This window comes from Bos javanicus, chromosome 5, assembly GCF_032452875.1.
Source record: "Bos javanicus breed banteng chromosome 5, ARS-OSU_banteng_1.0, whole genome shotgun sequence".
NCBI classification, from domain to species: domain Eukaryota; kingdom Metazoa; phylum Chordata; class Mammalia; order Artiodactyla; family Bovidae; genus Bos; species Bos javanicus.
Window position 1 is genome coordinate 69,415,008 of NC_083872.1, and position 21,937 is coordinate 69,436,944.

The following is a 21,937-nucleotide window of genomic DNA, read 5'->3' on the forward strand; positions in this document are numbered from 1 at the left end:
TTGAGAAAAAGGTGAAATTCATTGTTTTGGGGTGAAATGTCCTATAGATATCAATTAGGTCTAACTGGTCTATTGTATCATTTAAAGTTTGTGTTTCCTTGTTAATTTTCTGTTTAGTTGATCTATCCATAGATGTGAGTGGAGGTATTAAAGTCTCCCACTATTATTGTGTTATTGTTAATTTCTCCTTTCATATTTGTTAGCATTTGTCTTATATATTGCGGTGCTCCTATGTTGGGTGCATATATATTTATAATTGTTATATCTTCTTCTTGGATTGATCATTATGTAGTGTCCTTCTTTGTCTCTTTTTACAGCCTTTTTTTTTAAAATTTTTTCACTTTACAATATTGTATTGGTTTTGCCATATATCAAAATGAATTCGCCACAGGTATACATGTGTTCTCCATCCTGAACCCTCCTCCCTCCTCCCTCCCCATACCATCCCTCTGGGTAGACCCAGTGCACCAGCCCCAAGCATCCAGTATCATGCAACAAACCTGGACTGGCGACTCGTTTAATATATGATATTATACATGTTTAAATGCCATTCTCCCAAATCATCCCACCCTCTCCCTCTCCCATAGAGTCCAAAAGACATATACATCAGTCTTTTAAATCAATATACATCAGTGTCTTTTTTGCTGTCTCTTATACAGGGTTATTGTTACCATCTTTCTAAATTCCATGAATATGCGTTAGTATACTGTATTGGTGTTTTTCTTTCTGGCTTACTTCACTCTGTATAATAGGCTCCAGTTTCAGCCACTTCATTAGAACTGATTCAAATGTATTCTTTTTAATGGCTGAGTAATACTCCGTTGTGTATATGTACCATAGCTTTCTTATCCATTCATCTGCTGATGGACATCTAGGTTGCTTCCATGTCCTGGCTATTATAAACAGTGCTGCGATGAACATTGGGGTACACGTGTCTCTTTCCCTTCTGGTTTCCTTGGTGTGTATGCCCAGCAGTGGGATTGCTGGGTTGTATGGCAGTTCTATTTCCAGTTTTTTAAGGAATCTCCACACTGTTCTCCATAGTGGCTGTACTAGTTTGCATTCCCACCAACAGTGTAAGAGTGTTCCCTTTTCTCCACACCCTCTCCAGCATTTATTGCTTGTAGACTTTTGGATCGCAGCCATTCTGACTGGTGTGAAATGGTACCTCATAGTGGTTTTGATTTACATTTCCCTGATAATGAGTGATGTTGAGCATCTTTTCATGTGTTTGTTAGCCATCTGTATGTCTTCTTTGGAGAAATGTCTGTTTAGTTCTTTGGCCCATTTTTTGACTGGGTCATTTATTTTTCTGGAATTGAGCTGCAGGAGTTTCTTGTATATTTTTGAGATTAGTTCTTTGTCAGTTGCTTCATTTGTTATTATTTTCTCCCATTCTGAAGGCTGTCTTTTCACCTTGCTTATAGTTTCCTTTGTTGTGCAGAAGCTTTTAATTTTAATTAGGTACCATTTGTTTATTTTTGCTTTTATTTCCAATATTCTGAGAGGTGGGTCATAGAGGATCTTGCTGTGATTTATGTCGGAGAGTGTTTTGCCTATGTTCTCCTCTAGGAGTTTTATAGTTTCTGGTCTTATGTTTAGATCTTTAATCCATTTTGAGTTTATTTTTGTGTATGGTGTTAGAAAGTGTTCTAGTTTCATTCTTTTACAAGTGGTTGACCAGTTTTCCCAGCATCACTTGTTAAAGAGATTGTTTTTTCTCCGTTGTATATTCTTGCCTCCTTTGTCAAAGATAAGGTGTCCATAGGTGCATGGATTTATCTCTGGGCTTTCTATTTTGTTCCATTGATCTATATTTCTGTCTTTGTGCCAGTACCATACTGTCTTGATGACTGTGGCTTTGTAGTAGAGCCTGAAGTCAGGCAGGTTGATTCCTCCAGTTCCATTTTTCTTTCTCAAGATTGCTTTGGCTATTCGAGGTTTTTTGTATTTACATACAGATTATGAAATTATTTGTTCTAGCTCTGTGAAGAATACCGTTGGTAGCTTGATAGGGATTGCATTGAATCTGTAGATTGCTTTGGGTAGTATACTCATTTTCACTATATTGATTCTTCCAATCCATGAACATGGCATTTTTCTCCATCTATTAGTGTCCTCTTTGATTTCTTTCACCAGTGTTTTATAGTTTTCTATATATAGGTCTTTTGTTTCTTTAGGTAGATATATTCCTAAGTATTTTATTCTTTTCGTTGCAATGGTGCATGGAATTGTTTCTTTAATTTCTCTTTCTATTTTCTCATTATTCATGTATAGGAATACAAGGGATTTCTGTGTGTTGATTTTATATGCTGCAACTTTACTATATTCATTGATTAGCTCTAGTAATTTTCTGGTGGAGTCTTTAGGGTTTTCTATGTAGAGGATCCAGAGAAGGCAATGGCACCCCACTCCAGTACTCTTGCCTGGAAAATCCCATGGATGGAGGAGCCTGGTAGGCTGCAGTCCATGGGGTCGCTAAGAGTTGGACACGACTGAGCGACTTCGCTTTCACTTTTCACTTTCATGCATTGGAGGAGGAAATGGCAACCCACTCCAGTATTCTTGCCTGGAGAACCCCAGGGACGGCGGGGCCTGGTAGGCTGCCATCTATGGGGTCGCACAGAGTCAGACACGACTGAAGCAACTTAGCAGCAACAGCATATAGAGTATCATGTCATCTGCAAACAGTGAGAGTTTTACCTCTTCTTTTCCAATTTGGATTCCTTTTATTTCTTTTTCTGCTCTGATTGCTGTGGCCAAAACTTCCAAAACTATGTTGAATAGTAATGGTGAAAGTGGGCACCCTTGTCTTGTTCCTGACTTTAGAGGAAATGCTTTTAATTTTTCAGCATTGAGGATAATGTTTGCTGTGGGTTTGTCATATATAGCTTTTATTATGTTGAGCTATGTTCCTTCTATTCCTGCTTTCTGGAGGCGCTTATTTTTAAATCATAAATGGATGTTGAATTTTGTCAAAGGCTTTCTCTGCATCTATTGAGATAATCATATGGTTTTTATTTTTCAATTTGTTAATGTGGTGTATTACATTGATTTGTAGATATCGAAGAATCCTTGCATCCCTGCGATAAAGCCCACTTGGTCATGGTGTATGATCTTTTTAATGTGTTGTTGGATTCTGATTGCTAGAATTTTGTTAAGGATTTTTGCATCTATGTTCATCAGTGATATTGGCCCGTAGTTTTTTTTGTGGCATCTTTGTCAGGTTTTGGTATTAGGGTGATGGTGACCTCATAGAATGAGTTTGGAAGTTTACCTTCCTCTGCAATTTTCTGGAAGAGTTTGAGTAGGATAGGTGTTAGCTCTTCTCTCAATTTTTGGTAGAATTCAGCTGTGAAGCCGTCTGGACCTGGGCTTTTGTTTGCTGGAAGATTTCCGATTACAGTTTCAATTTCCGTGCTTGTGATGGGTCTGTTAAGATTTTCTATTTCTTTCTGGTCCAGTTTTGGGAAGTTGTACTTTTCTAAGAATTTGTCCATTTCTTCCACGTTGTCCATTTTATTGGCATATAGTTGCTGATGGTAATCTCTTATGATCCTTTGTATTTCTGTGTTGTCTGTTGTGATCTCTCCATTTTCATTTCTACTTTTATTGATTTGATTTTTCTCCCTTTGTTTCTTGATGAGTCTGGCTAATGGTTTGTCAATTTTATTTATCCTTTCAAAGAACCAGCTTTTGGCTTTGTTGATTTTTGCTATGGTCTCTTTTGTTTCTTTTGCATTTATTTCTGCCCTAATTTTTAAGATTTCTTTCCTTCTACTAACCCTGGGGTTCTTCATTTCTTCCTTTTCTAGTTGCTTTAGGTATAGAGTTAGGTTATTTATTTGACTTTTTTCTTGTTTCTTGAGGTATGCCTGTATTGCTATGAACTTTCCCCTTAGGACTGCTTTTACAGTGTCCCACAGGTTTTGGGTTGTTGTGTTTTCATTTTCATTCATTTCTATGCATATTTTGATTTCTTTTTTGATTTCTTCTGTGATTTGTTGGTTATTCAGCAGTGTGTTGTTCAGCCTCCATATGTTTGAATTTTAAATAGTTTTTCTCCTGTAATTGAGATCTAATCTTACTGCATTGTGGTCAGAAAAGATGCTTGGAATGATTTCAATTTTTTTGAATTTACCAAGGCTAGATTTATGGCCCAGAATGTGCTCTATCCTGGAGAAGGTTCCGTGTGCGCTTGAGAAAAAGGTGAAATTCATTGTTTTGGGGTGAAATGTCCTATAGATATCAATTAGGTCTAACTGGTCTATTGTATCATTTAAAGTTTGTGTTTCCTTGTTAATTTTCTGTTTAGTTGATCTATCCATAGGTGTGAGTGGGGTATTAAAGTCTCCCACTATTATTGTGTTATTGTTAATTTCCCCTTTCATACTTGTTAGCATTTGTCTTACATATTGCGGTGCCTCTATGTTGGGTGCATATATATTTATAATTGTTATATCTTCTTGGATTGATCCTTTGATCATTATGTAGTGACCTTCTTTCTCTCTTTTCGCAGCCTTTGTTTTAAAGTCTATTTTATCTGATATGAGTATTGCTACTCCTGCTTTCTTTTGGTCTCTATTTGCATGGAAAATCTTTTTCCAGCCCATCACTTTCAGTCTGTATGTGTCCCCTGTTTTGAGGTGGGTCTCTTGTAGACAACATATATAGGGGTCTTGTTTTTGTATCCATTCAGCCAGTCTTTGTCTTTTGGTTGGGGCATTCAACCCATTTACGTTTAAGGTAATTATTGATAAGTATGATCCCATTGCCATTTAATTTATTGTTTGGTTCGGATTTATACACCCTTTTTATGTTTCCTATGTAGAGAATATCCTTTAGTATTTGTTGGAGAGCTGGTTTGGTGGAGCTGAATTCTCTCAGCTTTTGCTTGTCTGTAAAGCTTTTGATTTCTCCTTCATATTTGAATGAGATCCTTGCTGGGTACAATAATCTGGGCTGTAGGTTATTTTCTTTCATCACTTTAAGTATGTGTTGCCATTCCCTCCTGGCTTGAAGAGTTTCTATTGAAAGATCAGCTGTTATCCTTATGGGAATTCCCTTGTGTGTTATTTGTTGTTTTTCCCTTGCTGCTTTTAATATTTGTTCTTTGTGTTTGATCTTTGTTAATTTGATTAATATGTGTCTTGGGGTGTTTTGCCTTGCATTTATCCTGTTTGGGACTCTCTGGGTTTCTTGGACTTGGGTGATTATTTCCTTCCCCATTTTAGGGAAGTTTTCAATGATTGTCTCCTCAAGTATTTTCTCATGGTCTTTTTTTTTTTTTTTTGGTCTTCTTCTTCTGGGACTCCTATGACTCGAATGTTGGGGCATTTAACATTGTCCCAGAGGTCTCTTAGATTGTCCTCATTTCTTTTAATTCGTTCCCCCCCCCCCCCCCCCCCGTTTCATTTATTTCTACCATTCTGTCTTCTACCTCACTTATCCTATTTTCTGCCTCCGTTATTCTACTGTTGGTTCCCTCCAGAGTGTTTTTGATCTCATTTATTGCATTATTCATTATATATTGACTCTTTTTTATTTCTTCTAGGTCCTTGTTAAACCTTTCTTGCATCTTCTCCATCCTTGTCTCCAGGCTATTTATCTGTAACTCCATTTTGTTTTCAAGATTTTGGATCATTTTCACTATCATTATTTGGAATTCTTTATCAGGTAGATTCTCTTCCTTTTTTGTTTGGTTTGGTGGGTATTTATCCTGTTCCTTTACCTGCTGGGTGTTTCTCTGCCTTTTCATCTTGTTTGTATTGCTGTGTTTGGTGGCCTTTCAGTATTCTGGCAGTTTGTGGAGTTCTCTTTATTGTGGAGTTTGCTTGCCGTGGGTGGGGTTGGAGGGGTGGCTTGTCAAGGTTTCCTGGTTAGGGAAGCTTGTGTTGGTGTTCTGGTGGGTGGAGCTGGATTTCTTCTCTCTGCAGTGCAATGAAGTATCAAGTAATGACTTATGAGATGTCAATGGGTTTGGTGTGACTTTGGGCAGCCTGTATATTGAAGCTCAGGGCTATGTTCTTGTGTTGCTGGAAAATTTGCATGGTATGTCTTGCTCTGGAACTTGTTGGCCCTTGGGTAGTGCTTGGTTTCAGTGTAGGTATGGAGGCATTTGATGAGCTCCTATTGATTAATGTTCCTTGGAGTCAGGAGTTCTCTGGTGTTCTCAGGATTTGGACTGAAGCCTCCTGCCTCTGGTTTTCAGTCATATTCTTACAGTAGCCTCAAGACTTCTCCATCTATACAGCACCAATGATAAAACATCTAGGTTAAAGATGAAAAGTTTCACCACAGTGAAGGACACCTAGAGAGGTTCACAGAGTTACATGGAGAAGAGAAGAGGGAGGAGGGAGATAGAGGTGACCAGGAGGAGAAGAGGGGGAATCAAAAGAGGAGAGAGCAAGCTAGCCAGTAATCACTTCCCTATGTGCTCTCTGCAGTCTGGACCGCTCAGAGATGTACATGTAGTTATAAAGAGAAGAGGGGAGGGAGGAGGGAGACAGAGGTGACCAGGAGGATAAAGGGGGGAATCAAAAAGAGAGAGACAGATCCAGCCAGTAATCAGTTCCCTAAGTGTTCTCCACAATCTGGAACACACAAAGAGATTCACAGATTTGGGTAGAGAAGAGAAGGGGAGGGAGGAGATAGAGGCGACCTGGTGGAGAAAAAGGAGAGTCCAAAGTGGAAGAGAGCAGTCAAGCCAGTAATCTCACTCCCAGGTTAAAATGGGTACTGAAGATTGGGTTCTTAGAAGTACAAAATTGATAACAAATACCAAAGAGCAAAGATTAAAAATCTAGAGTAGAGGTTGGATTCTCAAAAATACAATATTAAAGAAAAAAACAAAGTCACAAAATTATAAGATATATATATATACACACACACACACACACACACACACACACATATATATATATATACACACACGAAGTTTGCTTTAAAAAATAGGGTTTTTTTTGCAAAGTAACAGTAGGTTATAAAAATGAAAATTAAAAGAGTAATCAGTTCAGTTCAGTTCAGTCGCTCAGTCGTGTCCGACTCTTTGTAACCTGATGAATCGCAGCACGCCAGGCCTCCCTGTCCATCACCAACTCCCGGAGTTTACGCAAACTCACATCCATCGAGTTGGTGATGCCATCCAGCCATCTCATCCTCTGTTGTCCCCTTCTCCTCCTGCCCTCAATCCCTCCCAGCATCAAGGTCTTTTCCAATGAGTCAACTCTTCACATGAGGTGGCCAAAGTACTGGAGTTTCAGCTTCAGCATCAGTCCTTCCAATGAACACCCAGGACTGATCTTTAGAATGAGCTGGTTTGATGTCCTTGCAGTCGAAGGGACTCTTGAGAGTCTTCTCCAACACCACAGTTCAAAAGCATCAATTCTTCGGCACTCAGCCTTCTTCACAGTCCAACTCTCACATCCATACATGACCACTGGAAAAACCATAGCCTTGACCAGATGGACCTTTGTTGGCAAAGTAATGTCTCTGCTTTTTAATATGCTATCTAGGTTATAGAGGACTTAAAAATAGAAAAAAAATTTTTTAATTTAAAAAATGATAATAGTAAAAATATATCTAGGACTTTCTCTGGTGTTGTGGACAGTATGGGGTCAGTTCATTTTCAGATAGTTCCTTGATCCAGCTTATACTTCTCAAGATATATAGGCCCCTTCCTATGTAGTCGATACTAACTACAGGGTTTTAATCTATTGTGCCCGTCACTTCCAAGGCGGTTCCCTCTGTTTGTTTTAGCTTCTTCTGTTTGCTGGTCTCTTCAGTGTCTGATTTCCACCCTGACACAAGGGGGCGGTGGTGGACACTTTTTTAGGCTCACTTGTTCAGTCGTGCTGTGGGGAGGGAGGAACACTGCAAACAAATAACACTGGCATGTGTGGGGAGTGCTCGCAGTGTCTTGGCCACACTGGGTTTGCCCCTGCTCACGGCGTGTGTGCTTTCCCTGTCTACATTGCTTAGGCTCTAGATTGCTCTGCTGGGAACTGTCTAAGGCGAGCTCTGGGTTGTATGCACTTTACAGGTCTAAGCCACTCATGTTCAGGTTCTTGGGTACTCCTCAGAGGTGCAGACTCGGTTTGGCCTGTGTTTTGTGCCCTTCCCAGGTCCGAGCAGCTCAGGTGACCAGGTGCTTGGCAAGTGCGGTTGCTGCAACTTATCGCCTCCCCCATCCTGCCGCTTGGTTTTCTGGGTGTACAACTGGCGCACCTTCTCAGGTGTGCCGTGTGTCTCTTCTGGGGAGCTGATCTCTGGCTGCGACCCTCCTGGCGGATGTTGACCATCCAGAATACCAAGAAGTCTTGGTTATCAAGGAAGCCTGCTTGCAGTTTGGCAGATGATGCCTCTCTGGGGCTGTGATTGCCCCCTTCTGGTTCTGGCTGCCCTCGCCTGCCTGTCTCCAGCAGGGAATGGGCCGGTCTGCAGCTGGCTAGCTCTGCTCAGTCCTTTGTTCTGTGAGCCAGCCTGGCGGTGTCTTAGGTTAGGGCTTTTCGCTGGATAGCTGTCCCACAGTCTGGGTTGCTATCTCAAGTTAGTTCCCTCAGATTGCCCTCGGGGCATTCAGGCCCGGTCCTTACTCTAAGCAGTGCAGCCCGGACCTCCCTGCCCAGCCCCCGCGTGCTAGTGGAGGATGCGGGCGTCTGCGCTGCTTCTCTGCTGGGAGTTACTGTTGGGCACTTAATCTCCTTTTGAAGACAATGAGCTGCTTTTCTGGGTGCCTGATGTCCTCTGCCAGCATTCAGAAGTTATTTTGTGGAATTTATTCAGCGTTCAAATGTTCTTTTGATGAATTTGTGGAGGAGAAAGTGGTCTCCCCGTCCTATTCCTCCACCATCTTAGGACTGCCCCCTGGGCTTTTTCAAAAAATTTGAACAGAGTGCAGGTTCTAATCTCCAACTGATCTCAAAGTCTCTTGTTTTAGGGGATTGTGATGGGCTTGACTGTTTTCTGTGCTAAAACGCTCTTGTGTCTTCCAGTAAAAATAAGAATCATTCTTAGTGGTCACTCGATTCAGGTCCTATGATCAGCGGTGTGTTTATATTATCTCATTGAACCCACCACAAAGTTGTGTGGCGAGGGCCACACTGAGCAGTACAGGGGGCAGCTGACGCTCTGACAGGTGCCATGATTTGTTCGAGGTCATGTGGTTAGTTAGTCAGTGTGTGGTGGGGGTAGGAGGGGGAATTGACACCAGTCCAGTGAGATTCCACAGCTGGTTTGCCTGACACAGCACCAGGAGGCTGCCCCTGCCATTCCAGGAAGCCTTTTGCCAGGATGGCATCTGGAAAGCAGGGCGACAGAGTAGAGATCACCTGCTGGCCCAACTCCCCATCCAGATTGTTGGGACTTGTGGTTTAGCAGGTCACCTGATGCCAGGATGGCTTTCCCACCTGGAAGAACTTAAACACTGATCACTATACCCACGACTACAATGTCAACAACAAAGGTCGTTCAGCAAATTCCATCTTCCTCCAGGGAAGTCCATGTTGAGAAGGCTTGATGCACTGCATCCTCTTAGTGTGTGTATGTGTGCGTGTGTGTGTGTCTGGTTGTGAGGGTGCATAGATGAGGCCTTGACTCAGTATCCCAGCCATGTCTCCTCCCTTCCAGCCCTCCCCCCGACACATTCAGGTACCCTATTCTACCTGCGACAGTGCTCTATATCCTGGATACTCCAGCCACACCCATTGGATGCTGCCAATACCTTCGCTCTCCACAGCACTCTCTTAGAGCGTTGAGGGGGACCCCCTCATATCTATGCCTCTTCTGAGCTCTTCTAGCAGTTACCCAACCTTTTGAGAGTGTGAACACCCCTCTTCCCGAGCCAGGAAGGTGTAGTGCTCAGCAAGGGGCTATGGATGAGACTGCCCATGGTTGCTCTCTTGGCTTGACTCCCTGCTCCCTGTGTGTCCTCAGGCATGTTGGTTAACCTCTTTGAACTTTTGCTTCCCCATCTTTGAAAGGAAGATCATGGTACCCATCCTGTTGCTAGCTGGGAGAAGTAACCGAGATGCTGTAAATGAGCACCAGTAGATACCATCATCTAGGAAAAAGAGGCTAAAATTTCCTGAATTCAACATCTTAATTTCTTTATCATATCTTGAAGTCAGAGGGACTATGTTCCAGCAACTCTGGTTCCTTGGGGCTCTTGGTTTTCATTGGCTGTGGACAGGCTGGGGCCTCAGTTGAGCCTGGGTGTTAGTAGCAAGGGCACAGAGCCTGACAGTCAGAGAAACCAACATCATGGTACCGCTTTTGAGAAAAGAAAGAGCTGTATTGTGAGATGGACTGGCAAGAGACAGGAGGCAAAGCCTACAAACCTATCTTTCTGATCCAGGGTCAAGGGCAAAATTTAACGTGGTCAGGAAATTTCAAACGTGGAAGCTGATTGGCTAGTCTCCAATCAACTGATTGGCTAATCTCACAGTCAGTCCGTATTAGCTACCCTGGGCTGTGTGGGGAGGCAAGATTTTCCTTATTGCAGCCTTCCTCACTTAGCAAAGTCAGTGGCTGCATTTCTATTCTTTGAACTCTGTAGACTGAAGATTCTGGGTTCTGAGTCATTCTGGAGATCTGAACTCCTGTGTGGCACGTGTGCAGTCCTGTCCCTGTAAATAACTTAGGGTCAATCCACCTATTTAAGGAGGCAAGACTCATTTAAGCTGGTTAGTCTGGGTTTTTTTTTTTTTTTTAATGTTATGTGTATTTTATTTTTAATTAAAAAATGTTTTACTTTCCTTTAATTAAAAAAGTTTTTATTGGAGTACAGTTGCTTTACAAAATTGTGTTAGTTTCTACTGCATGGCAAAATGAATCAGCTATACATATACATATATCTGCTCTTTTTAAAATTTCCTTCCCATTTTAGTTCACCACAGAACATTGAGTAGAGTTCTCTGTGCTATACAGTAGGTTCTCGTTAGTTATCCATTTTATGCATAGTATCAAGAGTGTACATATGTCAATCCCAATCTCCCAATTCACCCCACACCCCCTTTCTGCCTTTGGTATCCATCCATACTTGTGGGGATACCAGTGCTGTATGTCTGTGTCTCTACTTCTGCTTTGTAAATAAGTTTGTCTATACCAGTTTTCTCAGACTCCACCTATTAAGCTGGTCAGTGGTTTACGTGCTGTTTCACAGGTGTCTCTGATTTCCTCTTCTTTGTTCACAGGTTTCAGGGTCGGTTCAGCAACAAGGACTTAGTGTGCTCAACATCCCTTCATACTCCTGGTGAGAACCCCACCCTCCCCACTCAGCTCCTGGCTTCCGAAGCCCAATATGTGATATTGACATGACCCCTTGTGGGGCCCTTGCATTGTGGGGGCAACATTGTCATCTGCCCTTCAGTTTCACTTGTAGTGAGCCCAAGAGACAAAATCATGCCTGTGGAAGATTTCAGGGAACATCTCCTGCCCATCTCCTGGAAAGTGGTGATCCTGGCTGAAAGAGGTTTTCACAATCTTGGGAACCATGGAACATAAGTGCTACACAGGCCTGTGGTGAAAAGTTCATTTTACAGACAAGGAAAACTGAGGCCCAGAGAAGGGAGATGGTGGTGTGTTATGGGAAGACAGTGCAGGGTGGTCAGGAAGCCGACTCAGGTTCAAACCCCAATGCCTTCATGTACTCGCTCTGTGACCCTGAGCAAGTCATGGGCTGTCTCTAAATCTTGACTTCTTTCCTGTAAAACGGTAGGGATGATAGTAGTGCCTGCCTCCTGGTGGAGTCACTGAGAGGATTTAGACAAGGTTTGTGTGTGTGTGTGTGTGTGTGTGTGTGTGTGTGTGTGTAGCTCAGTCCAGTGCCTGGGCCCAAGGCAGTGCTTGACCAGTTCAACTCTTGCCCTCTGTCCTAATTCTCCTTCACTTTTCTTCTATTCAGTGCCTTTGACATGGAGTGCACCCCACAGCACCCAGAGAAGCTGTAGCAGAAGCCCCACACCCTCATCTTCATGATGCCCATGATTCTGGAATTTGGGGACCTGGGAGTCACCCTCATTTCAGTTTCAGATTTCCTGTGGTCACATATGCTGCATAAGCTTTGAAAATAACTTTGGTTTTCCTTACTTATAATTATGTCATAATAATCACAAAAATTGTATAATTATACATTTTGAAAAATTCAAGTATAGTTGACTTACAATTTTGTATTACTTTCAGTATATATATATATATATATATATATATATATATATACATTTTTTTAATTTTTAATTTTAATTTTTTTGCCATTGTTCAGGCACTTAGTCATGTCTGACTCTGCGACACCATAGATTGCAGCACGCCAGGCTTCCCTGTCCTTCACTATCTCCCGGAGTTTGCTTAAACTCATGTCCATTGAGTCAGTGATGCCATCCAACCATTTTATCCTTTGTTGCTTCCTTCTCCCCCTGCCTTCAATCTTTCCCAGCATCAGGGTCTTTTCCAATGAGTCGGCTCTTCTCATCAAGTGGCCAAAGTATTGGAGCTTTGGCTTCAGTGTCAGTCCTTCCGATGAATATTCAGGATTAATTTCCTTTAGGGCTGGTTTGACATATATATTCTTTTTTCAGATTCTTTTCCATTATAGTTTATTACAAGATATTGAGTATAGTTCCCTGTGCTATGCAGTAGGTCCTTGTTGTTTATTTTATATACAGTAGTGTGTATCTGTTAATCCCAAATTGCTAATTTATCCTTCCCCCTGCTATCCTCTTTGGTAACCATAAATTTGTTTTCTAGGTCTGTGAGTCTATTTATTTTTTGTAAATAAGTTCACTTGTATCATTTTTTAAGATTCCACATATAAGTGATATCATATGATATTTGTCTTTGACTTATACTTCACTTAGTATGATAATCTCTAGGTTCATCCATGTTGCTGCAAATGGCATTATTTCATTATTTTTATAATTACACTTACTATAACAGATATCTGTGGCATGTGTCCACTATGGCACTGTGCATGAATATTCACCGTAGTCTCTTGAAAGTGGAAGTGTTAGTCACTCAGTCGTGGCCGACTCTGTGTGACCCCATGGACTCTAGTCCACCAGGCTCCTCTGTCCATGGGATTCTTCAGGCAAGAACCCTGGAGTGGGTTGCTGGTTCCTTCTCCAGAGAGTCTCTTGAGGTAGGGTCTATATTTATCATCCTCCTTACACAGATGGAGAGGCTGAGGTGCTGAGTGGCTAAGGATGTACTCAAGATCACTAGTTGCTTGGTGGCCATGTCCAGATCTGGCCCCAAAGCACTCGCATTTTGGAGTTGCTGTGGTTTCTCTCTCTACACACAACCAGCCTGCCTTTGTCACTCTTAGCCTTATTGAAAGAGGATCATCCACTTTTCTTTTGTCTTTAAAAATCCATGCTGGCTTTTCAAGTTTTATGGGCAATTATATAGTTTCCCCACTGCTGATTCTTAGGGATGGCTGTGGGGCTGGCAGCTTCTCTTCCGATGAAACTGGAGATGGCTAAGTTTTACCCATCGGCTTCAGATATTTGACAGCTGGTATTCTCTACCGTTATTTTCTGTCTTCCTTTAGTAACTTTTGCCTCAGATGGAAAATTTTATAGTTTTTAAAAAATGAGTTTTATAAAATTGGAGAGCTGGAGGTGATGGGTGGAAAAACAGCCAGGGCAAAGGAGAAAGTCTTTCTATTTTTGAGTCTGGTCTCATTAAAAGAGCTCTCTTTGCCCTGTCCTCAACGTTCTGGCTTTCCAAATTCTCTCTTGTTAGTGGTTTTGCCCTGTCTCTGTTTATTTTGTGACTCGTGCCTGAGGGGATGTGTTCTCAAAAGAGAATTCTCCACACTACATCTTGTTCTGACTCCATGTTGCACCACCCCCTCTCTCGGTCAAAGCCCTCTCTGTGCGGGGCAGCGGAGGTTTATTCTGGTGAACAGGGATGCCATGTAGAAGCAGCAGTTAGATAGGGTAGGGACGGAATGAACTTTCCTTAGAATAACTAGACATTTGAGCGGTCATACCCACAACACAATATTTTTCCTGGCACCAACACCACTTAAGCGGTAGATTTATACAGAGGATTCTACTGTGGGTGACTGAAAGACATCAAAATTCCCGTTGTTTTAGTCAGAACAAAGAACACGAAAGTTTGCTCAGATGAGGGGGGCTCAGGAGAGGCCAGCCTTTGGTTCCACTCAGAACTTACTTCCAACACATCGTCACATTCCAAGAAACACAAACGACCAAGAAAGCCAATCATATCCTTTCTGACATGTGCTCCTTCCCTGTATTTGCCAACCACTTAATGTTGAAAATGATGACAAAGATGGAAAGATAGAACAAGCCACAGTTGCAGTTCCATTCTGCACGTGAAGAATGTCCGTGTGTGCATGTACCAAGAAATAAAATATAAACAGTTGAGTCAGTTTTGAGCAGCATTTCTACTGTTCTGGTAAGAAATAAATACATATGCATGCATGAGTTACAAAGTATGAGTTATGCAGTTTTTCTGATTCTGCATGTGAGTCAAGTGCTCTTATATTTGCAGTTAAAACATATTGTACAGTATAAAGATGGAACTGTATAATTTATGCTAGTAGTTAAAATGTTCAGTTTTAGTTAGAACAGCATTGTGTGTGTGTTCAGTTGCTCAGTCCTGTCCGGCTCTTTGCAACCACATGAACTGTAGGCCACCAGGCTCCTCTGTCCTTGGGATTCTCTAGGCAAGAATCCTGCAGTGGGCTGCCATTTCCTCCTCCAGGGGATCTTCCTGACCCAGGGATCGAACCAGAGTCTCCTGCATGTCCTGCACTAGCAGGAAGATTCTTTACCACTGGGACACCTGGGAAACCCCTAGAACAACATTAAATAATAAATAAAAGCAGCATATCAAGGTCAACATCAATGATCATAGATCCCATCAATAGCATGTAACCTTGATATGATGTGATGAAATGGCACTTTATCTTGTGATCTCTCTCCCCACCATAACCCCAGTTTAACCTAGAGAAACACCAGGCAGATCCCAATGGACAGGCATTCTGCAAATATCTGGTTAGTACTCATAATTGTAAAGATGATCCAAATCCGTACAAGTCAGAGAGACCATCACAGCCAAGAGGAGACTAAGGAGACGTGACAACTAAAAGTATGTGGTATTCTGGATGGGATCCAGGAATAGAAAAAGGACATTACATAAAAACAAAGGAAATTGGAATAAAGTGTAGATTTTAGTTAATGGAAAAAAAATGAGGGGCTCATTCAAGGGCTCCAGCTGTTATTTCACTGGAAAACAAAGGTGCTGGGTCCTCAGAGGACCCAGGTACTAGACTTGTGGGACACAAGTCATTCTTTCAGGCTTTCAGCTCAGGGGTTCCCTTTTCCTCCAATTTCTTGGGGCTTCCCAATCTCCTTTGAGCCTCTTTTTCCTCATCTGCCCAAGAATCTCAGAATGGTTGAGGGAATAGGTCAGGAAGCAGAAGCTGGATGTTCATCCCTACCATTTAGTTCAGTTTAGTTCAGTTCAGTCGCTCAGTTGTGTCTGACTCTTTGCAACCCCTTGAACCACAGCACGCCAGGCCTCCCTGTCCATCACCAACTCCCGGAGTCCACCCAAACTCACATCCATTGAGTCGGTGATGACATCCAACCATCTCATCCTCTGTTGTCCCCTTCCCCTCCTGCCCTCAATCTTTCCCAGCATCAGGGTCTTTTCAAATGAGTCAGCTCTCTGCATCAGGTGGCCAAAGTATTGGAGTTTCAGTTTCAACATCAGTCCCTTCAATGAACACCCAGGATTAATCTCCTTTGGGATGGACTGGTTGGATCTCCTTGCAGTCCAAGGGACTCTCAAGAGTCTTCTCCAACACCACAGTTCAAAAGCATCAATTCTTCGGCACTCAGCTGTCTTCATAGTCCAACTCTGACATCCATACACGACCACTGGAAAAACCATAGCCTTGACTAGACGGACCTTTGTTGACAAAGTAATGTCTCTGCTTTTTAATATGCTGTCTGCTGCTGCTGCTGCTAAGTCGCTTCAGTCGTGTCCGACTCTGTGCAACCCCACAGACGGCGGCCCACCAGGCTCCCCCATCCCTGGGATTCTCCAGGCAAGAGTACTGGAGTGGGTTGCCATTTCCTTCTCCAATGCATGAAAGTGAAAAGTCAAAGTGAAGTCACTCAGTCGTGTCTGACTCTTAGCGACCCCATGGACTGCAGCCCACCAGGCTCCTCTGCCCGTGAGATTTTCCAGGCAAGAGTACTGGAGTGGGGTGCCATGGTTGGTCATAACTTTCCTACCTCCTAAACTTTTAGCAAATCAGTGTGTCCCTGTTTCCTTGCTGGTTAAGTGAGCATTGGAGGTTTCAGTAGGTTATCACTTGTCAAGTACTTAGCACAGCACCTGGTGCTGGGCAGTGCTCAGCCTAGGTTAGTGTGGTTGTCTCTTGTGACTGGCTTCCTTTGCTCTCATGTGGCCAAGGGTACATTAACAACAGCCAAGGATAGCAGTAACCCTGCTAATAATAATCAGACTAGCTCATAGTTATTGAACTTTTACTATGTAAGTATTTCATATGTATTTTCATTGTATCCTCAAATCAAATTGAAATAGTTGCCTTTATTTATATGTTATTTATGCTTATTTATTTATACTTATTTTTATTATATATTATATTTATTAATTTATACTTTATATATACTTATATCTTTATTATCTTCCCATTATAGATAAGGGAAGTGAGGTTTGAGGAGAGCAAGTAACTCACCCCAAGTCACACAGGTAAGTTGGAGTCAAACCTGCACTCATATTGTGGGAATACATGACTGTCTTAGTCTCTTGGGGCTGCTATGTCAGATTACCACTGACTGGGTGGCTTATAAACAACAGAAGTTTATTTCTCACAGTTTTAGGGGATGAAAGTCAGATCAGGGCGCCAGGATGGTCAGGATCCAGATTGCAGACTGCCAACTTACCATCATATCCTCATATGGCAGAAAGATGTTAGGGAACTCTCTGGGGTCTCTCTTATCAGGCACTAATCACATTCATGAGGCTCCACCCTCATGACCTAATTACCTCCCAGAGACTCCACCTCCAAACACCATCACATTAGGGATTAAGTTTCAACATACATACTTTTTGCGGGGAGAGGGGAGATGCAAAACTTCAGTTCATGGCAATGACCTTCTAAATCCAGTGCCTCCACTCTTTGATGATGTGGTTTACAGTTCTTAAACTTGGTTTCTTGATTTACTAGTTCACATTCTTGAGGAGAAACGTGATGGACTACTCTCAGTCTATGGATATTTTCCCCTTAGGTTAGGTGTGCATTGTTGGATCAGTCGGCTGTGGCCAGGGGGGTGGGGTCATGTGGTTCCAACATGGCAGTCTAGACCACAGAGACAGAATGTTTCTCAGAAAGGGAAGGTAGGATATCAAACCCTTGTGTTATACACTCATGTTTTAGTCCTAAAATTGTCTCAATGTTCCCTCTGGAGGATTAAGTCACTGTAGGTATTACTGTATGCCTTTTTCCTGCTGATCTGGGCCGTAGGCGCTGGGGCCATTCACTGGCAAGCCCAGTCCCACCCAGCCCTGGAATCAATCTACATGGTGTTGGCAGTACATTGAGTGCCCTGTGTCTGCCAGTGGGTGGGATGTGGAAATTAATTTGGCAGCGATAAGCAGCTAATGTCCATGTGTCTACCATGCTGGTTTTCCCCCCACTTTTCGCTTGGTCTTTCTGTTGATATTCCTGCTTGGTTCTTGGGATGGTACTTTAATAACCCAGATCATCCCACCAGTTCCTCCCCACTCCCTGGACCCCCAACTACTAGCTGAAATCCTGTCCTAATTTAAACATAAGGCTCTGAATCACAGACTCCCTCTGCTGCCACACACCCATCTATCCACCTACCTACCCAACAAATCAGGTCCCTTTGCATGTTTTTCTTTTAACTTTCACTGTAGAAAATTTCAGACATTCACAAAAACATACAGCCTCATATGATAAATCTTCATGTTGCCCATCACCTGGTTTCAACGATTAAATCATGGCCAAGCTTGTTTTATTTATACTTCCACCTAATCTGCCTCAGTATTATTTTGTACCAAATTTCAGATCGTTATCACTGCTTCTATAAATAGTTCAGTTCACATCTCTGAAATATTAGGTTTGTTTTTAACATAATCACAAGCCTATTAACTTGCTTAAATATATTAACAATGATTTCTTTATATCATCAAATAATCCAGTCAGTGTTTATATTTCCAGTTGTCTCACACATGTTTTAAGTGTTTTTTTTAATTAACAGTTTTTGAGTCAACATTCAAATAAGGTTAACATATTGTGATTTGTTGATAAAATCACCAGATTTTTGTCTCCTTTTCTAGTTTCCCTTTTATTTCTTAAAGAAATTGGGATGTCTGTTCTGGAGAACCTCCCAGTGGGGACGTGCTGATGGAACATTAAGACTGAAAGCCCTGCTTCGGAGTTGCAGACTCACTGTGACCTTACAAGGTGGAAGGAAGGAAGGAAGGAGCTCTCTGGGGCTTCTTTTAAGGGCACTACTTCCATTACTGACGGCTTTATCCTCATGGTCTAACCACCTCTCTGAAGTCCCACCTTCTAATACCATCACACTGGTGATTTGGCTTCAACATGTGAATTTTAGGGGACACAGATATTCAGCCTATAGCAGGGTATAACTTGGACTAGATATGAAATAGACCCTAAATAATGATAATATTAAATTAGGTAGAAATTGATTTCTCTCTCATGTAAGCATCTGAGCTCATGACAGTGGCTCTGCTTCACAAGGCCGTTAGGAGTCCAGCTCCTTCCATGTTTTGATTGAGAATTTGGTCTCTGGTTACAGGAGATGAGAATTCCTTTCTATGGGGCTAAGGAGGGGCTAAGGAGGCCCTTGTACTTTTCTACTTGGTTTTCTTTATTGACTAATAGTCATTGCAATCTTTCATTATCTTTTTTTTTTCCCCCAAAGCATACATTGTTCTCCAATAACAGCCATTCAATTCCATTGTCCCTAATGACTCTTTCCTCCATCTTTGGCAAAAGCCCAATATGTCACATACTCTAGGACCATTTCTTCCACCAGTATCCCATTCTATTTCACTACTGGTGGAAGTTTGACCAGTTTCACTGCCATCTTCCATATGGGGCTGAATTAGCTCTGTGTATCAACCGCAATGGACTGCCCAGGTGGCTCAGTGGTAAAGAATCTGCCTACCAATGCAGGAGACACAGGTTCGATCCCTGGGTCGGAAAGATCCCCTGGAGAAGGAAATCCTGGGGTAACCCACTCCAGTGTTCTTGCCTGGAAAATCCCATGGACAGAGGAGCCTGGTAGGCTAGAGTCCATGGGGTTGCAAAGAGTCAGACACGACTTGGAGACTAAAGAACCACCACCACAACATCAACAGTAATGGGGTTCTCATTGCCTGTCAGCTGGCAGGTGATACAGCCCTAGAGTCCATTTTAGCATCTGTTTTCTCAGATTACTCCTGGCATTATCTGTCCACAGGGGGCAGCTTGTGGCACAGAGATTAGATTGTGTTAGGCCTACTGGGGGATGTGCTCAGGAGGGACACCTGTGGTGGAAAGAAAGGCACAGAACTGAGCAGAGAGAGGAGTTCGACAGAGAATGAAGTGGTTGGATGGCATCACTGACTAAATGGACATGAGTCTGAGCAAACCCTGGGAGATTGTGAAGGACAGGGAAGCCTGGCGTGCTGCAGTCCATGGGGTCACAAAGAGTTGGACGCGACTTAGTGACTGAACAACAACAACAGCTTCAACAAAGGCCTCAGCTGACCATTGAAGAACCTGAGAAGCTGGGATGACTGGTCAGACTTCAGGTCTCAAATGTGGGCAAGAGACTAAACCTTTGTATTCCCACAGCAACCAGTTACCACAGCAGGCTGCTGCCCCTGGGAATGAGCATCGTCCTTCAGTGAGATGGTTTTCTTTAGGAAAAAAGGAGCGGTTTCTGAGAGGGCTGATAGCTGAGAGTCCTCAGCCAGCAAAATGCCCAGCAGTGGAGGGAATATGAAAAAAAATGGCCACAATATTTTTAGAGATATGCCCATTAAGAAGTGGAGTCTGTTTTCCACCCCTTGAATTTGGCTTGGCCTCGTGACAAGCTTTGGTCAATGGGGCCAGAATCACATGTGATACAAGAGTCTTGAAAGTGCTTGCCCACTGGGGCTTGTTCTTCTTTGGCTGCTGGGGGCCCTTCCATTGGCATGTGGAGAAGCCCAGGCCAGCGCCCCTGAGAGGAGAGAGTCCCTATTCAACCCAGGTGAGTCCCAGACATGTGACATCCTAGCCCATCCAGGCCAGGCCAGAGGCCCACATGAACCACCTCACAGACCCACAGGATCAGGGAAAATGATAAGTGTTTATTACTTGCAGGCATTCAGTTGTAGGGGTCATTTGTTACACAGCAAAGAATTTACTGATGACTAGGGTAGCAGGAACCTGGCACTTGATCTGACCAAATGGGGAAAATGTTTTGGGATTTGGCAAACATATATGGTTTTATTTCCCTTTCCCAGGTTTCTAGATTTCTAATAAAACTCTAGCCAAATCCATACGCTTTTCAGAGCCTTTACAAAGCACCCTTTCAATTACCCTTCTCAGCTCGGACAAGGGAATAGAAGAGGCCTTTACCATTCATATATGCTAAGAAAAAAGCATGCTTTCAGAGCTGCCAGTGTTGCAGAAAAGAAAACACAGTCACGACTGGAAAAAAACCAAGGACTGCTATTTGATGATAAATGTTCTAAAGATAGCAGTCTGTTGATTGTTCACTGAATACAGTTTTTGGAGGAGCATTTGAGGAACTGATGCAGTGAATGAAGTGGAAATGTGCTCAAATGAAAAAGAAAGATCAAATCAAAATAAAATGTACATCAAGCACCTTCCAGTTGCTTATCAGAAAAATATTTTCATACTTTTCATAGCACACACTTGCTGCCACTTGAAAAGGTTTGTTAAATGAATACATGGATAGTAGGATGTACTACCATGTGTGAGAAATGAACTTTCCTCTTGCCCCTGCTTCAAGCTCTTGGAGGGATTACCTTGGCATAAAATAGAGGCGTTGGGCTCAGTGATCTTAAGATTTCACTTCCCAGACCCCATAGATCTCCACTCAAATTCTAGGGCTGCCATTTCCATAAATATGTTTGTCTTCTCTCTGTTCCTTGAATTATCCTTCTGAAAACAGAGATTTGGACCATTTAGAAAACCTAGGTTTGGGGATTCTCCATGTGATAATGGAATGTACCTGGGGAAAATGATCTGGATTTTCTTCTTTCTTCAGACTCTCAGCAACCTTTCATGTGACCTGGGCCAAGTTATTCAAACACTCTGTGCCTCAGTTCCCAAATCTGTGTAATGGGACAATACTACTACTTGTAGGGTTGTAGGGAGAATTAGGGATAATGTATGTAAAGTGTCTGCAACATAGGTGCTAAATAGCTGGACATTATTATATAATGGGTATGTTGCAGACTGCTGTAGAGGTAGGGAGAAAGAAAATTTGTATATTCTAATAAACTCTGTGAAATCTGGTATTTCTGATTTTATTCATAATTGTCAAGTGTTGGGCAACCCCTCCGGACCCATTCAGCCCCACATCTTTATTTAGAGTTCTGAATTCCGTCTTTCTGACTAGTCCTTCTTCCAAACCCTTGTGGGGAGAAGTCACATTTCTTAAGCTGCTAAATCAAATGACAGTTGCTTTTTATTCCATGTGTTTCTCATTCCAAAATGTTGTTTTGAATATTTTCAGCTACTAAGCATAAACTCCAGTTGGTTATGTTTTGCCTTATAATTGATTTTTTTTTCCTTCTGCACATTTCAGATGCCTGCTTTTGGGTTTTGCATTATTCTGTGGTTTCCCAGTCATTCACCCCACCCTTTAATTGCTCCACCAGCATT

The 21,937-nt window shown here is 42.3% G+C and overlaps 1 protein-coding gene across 5 annotated transcripts in view; it reads left to right on the forward strand.

Annotated features, from left to right (window-relative positions):
• Positions 1-21,570, forward strand: part of C5H12orf75 (chromosome 5 C12orf75 homolog) — a 92,695-nt gene extending 71,125 nt beyond the window's left edge. For 2 of the 5 annotated variants that reach the window (XR_009736522.1, XM_061417181.1), the window contains 2 exons: positions 16,698-16,749; positions 18,364-21,570. Coding sequence is in view for 2 of the 5 variants with exons in the window: in XM_061417181.1 (XP_061273165.1) it covers positions 16,698-16,717 (20 nt within the window). In the remaining 3 variants the exon portion in view is untranslated. Of the gene's footprint in view, positions 1-16,697 lie in introns of all 5 variants that reach the window. The other 3 variants (XM_061417176.1, XM_061417186.1, XM_061417182.1) reach the window with 2 other exon arrangements.
• The last annotated feature ends 367 nt before the right edge of the window (positions 21,571-21,937 follow it).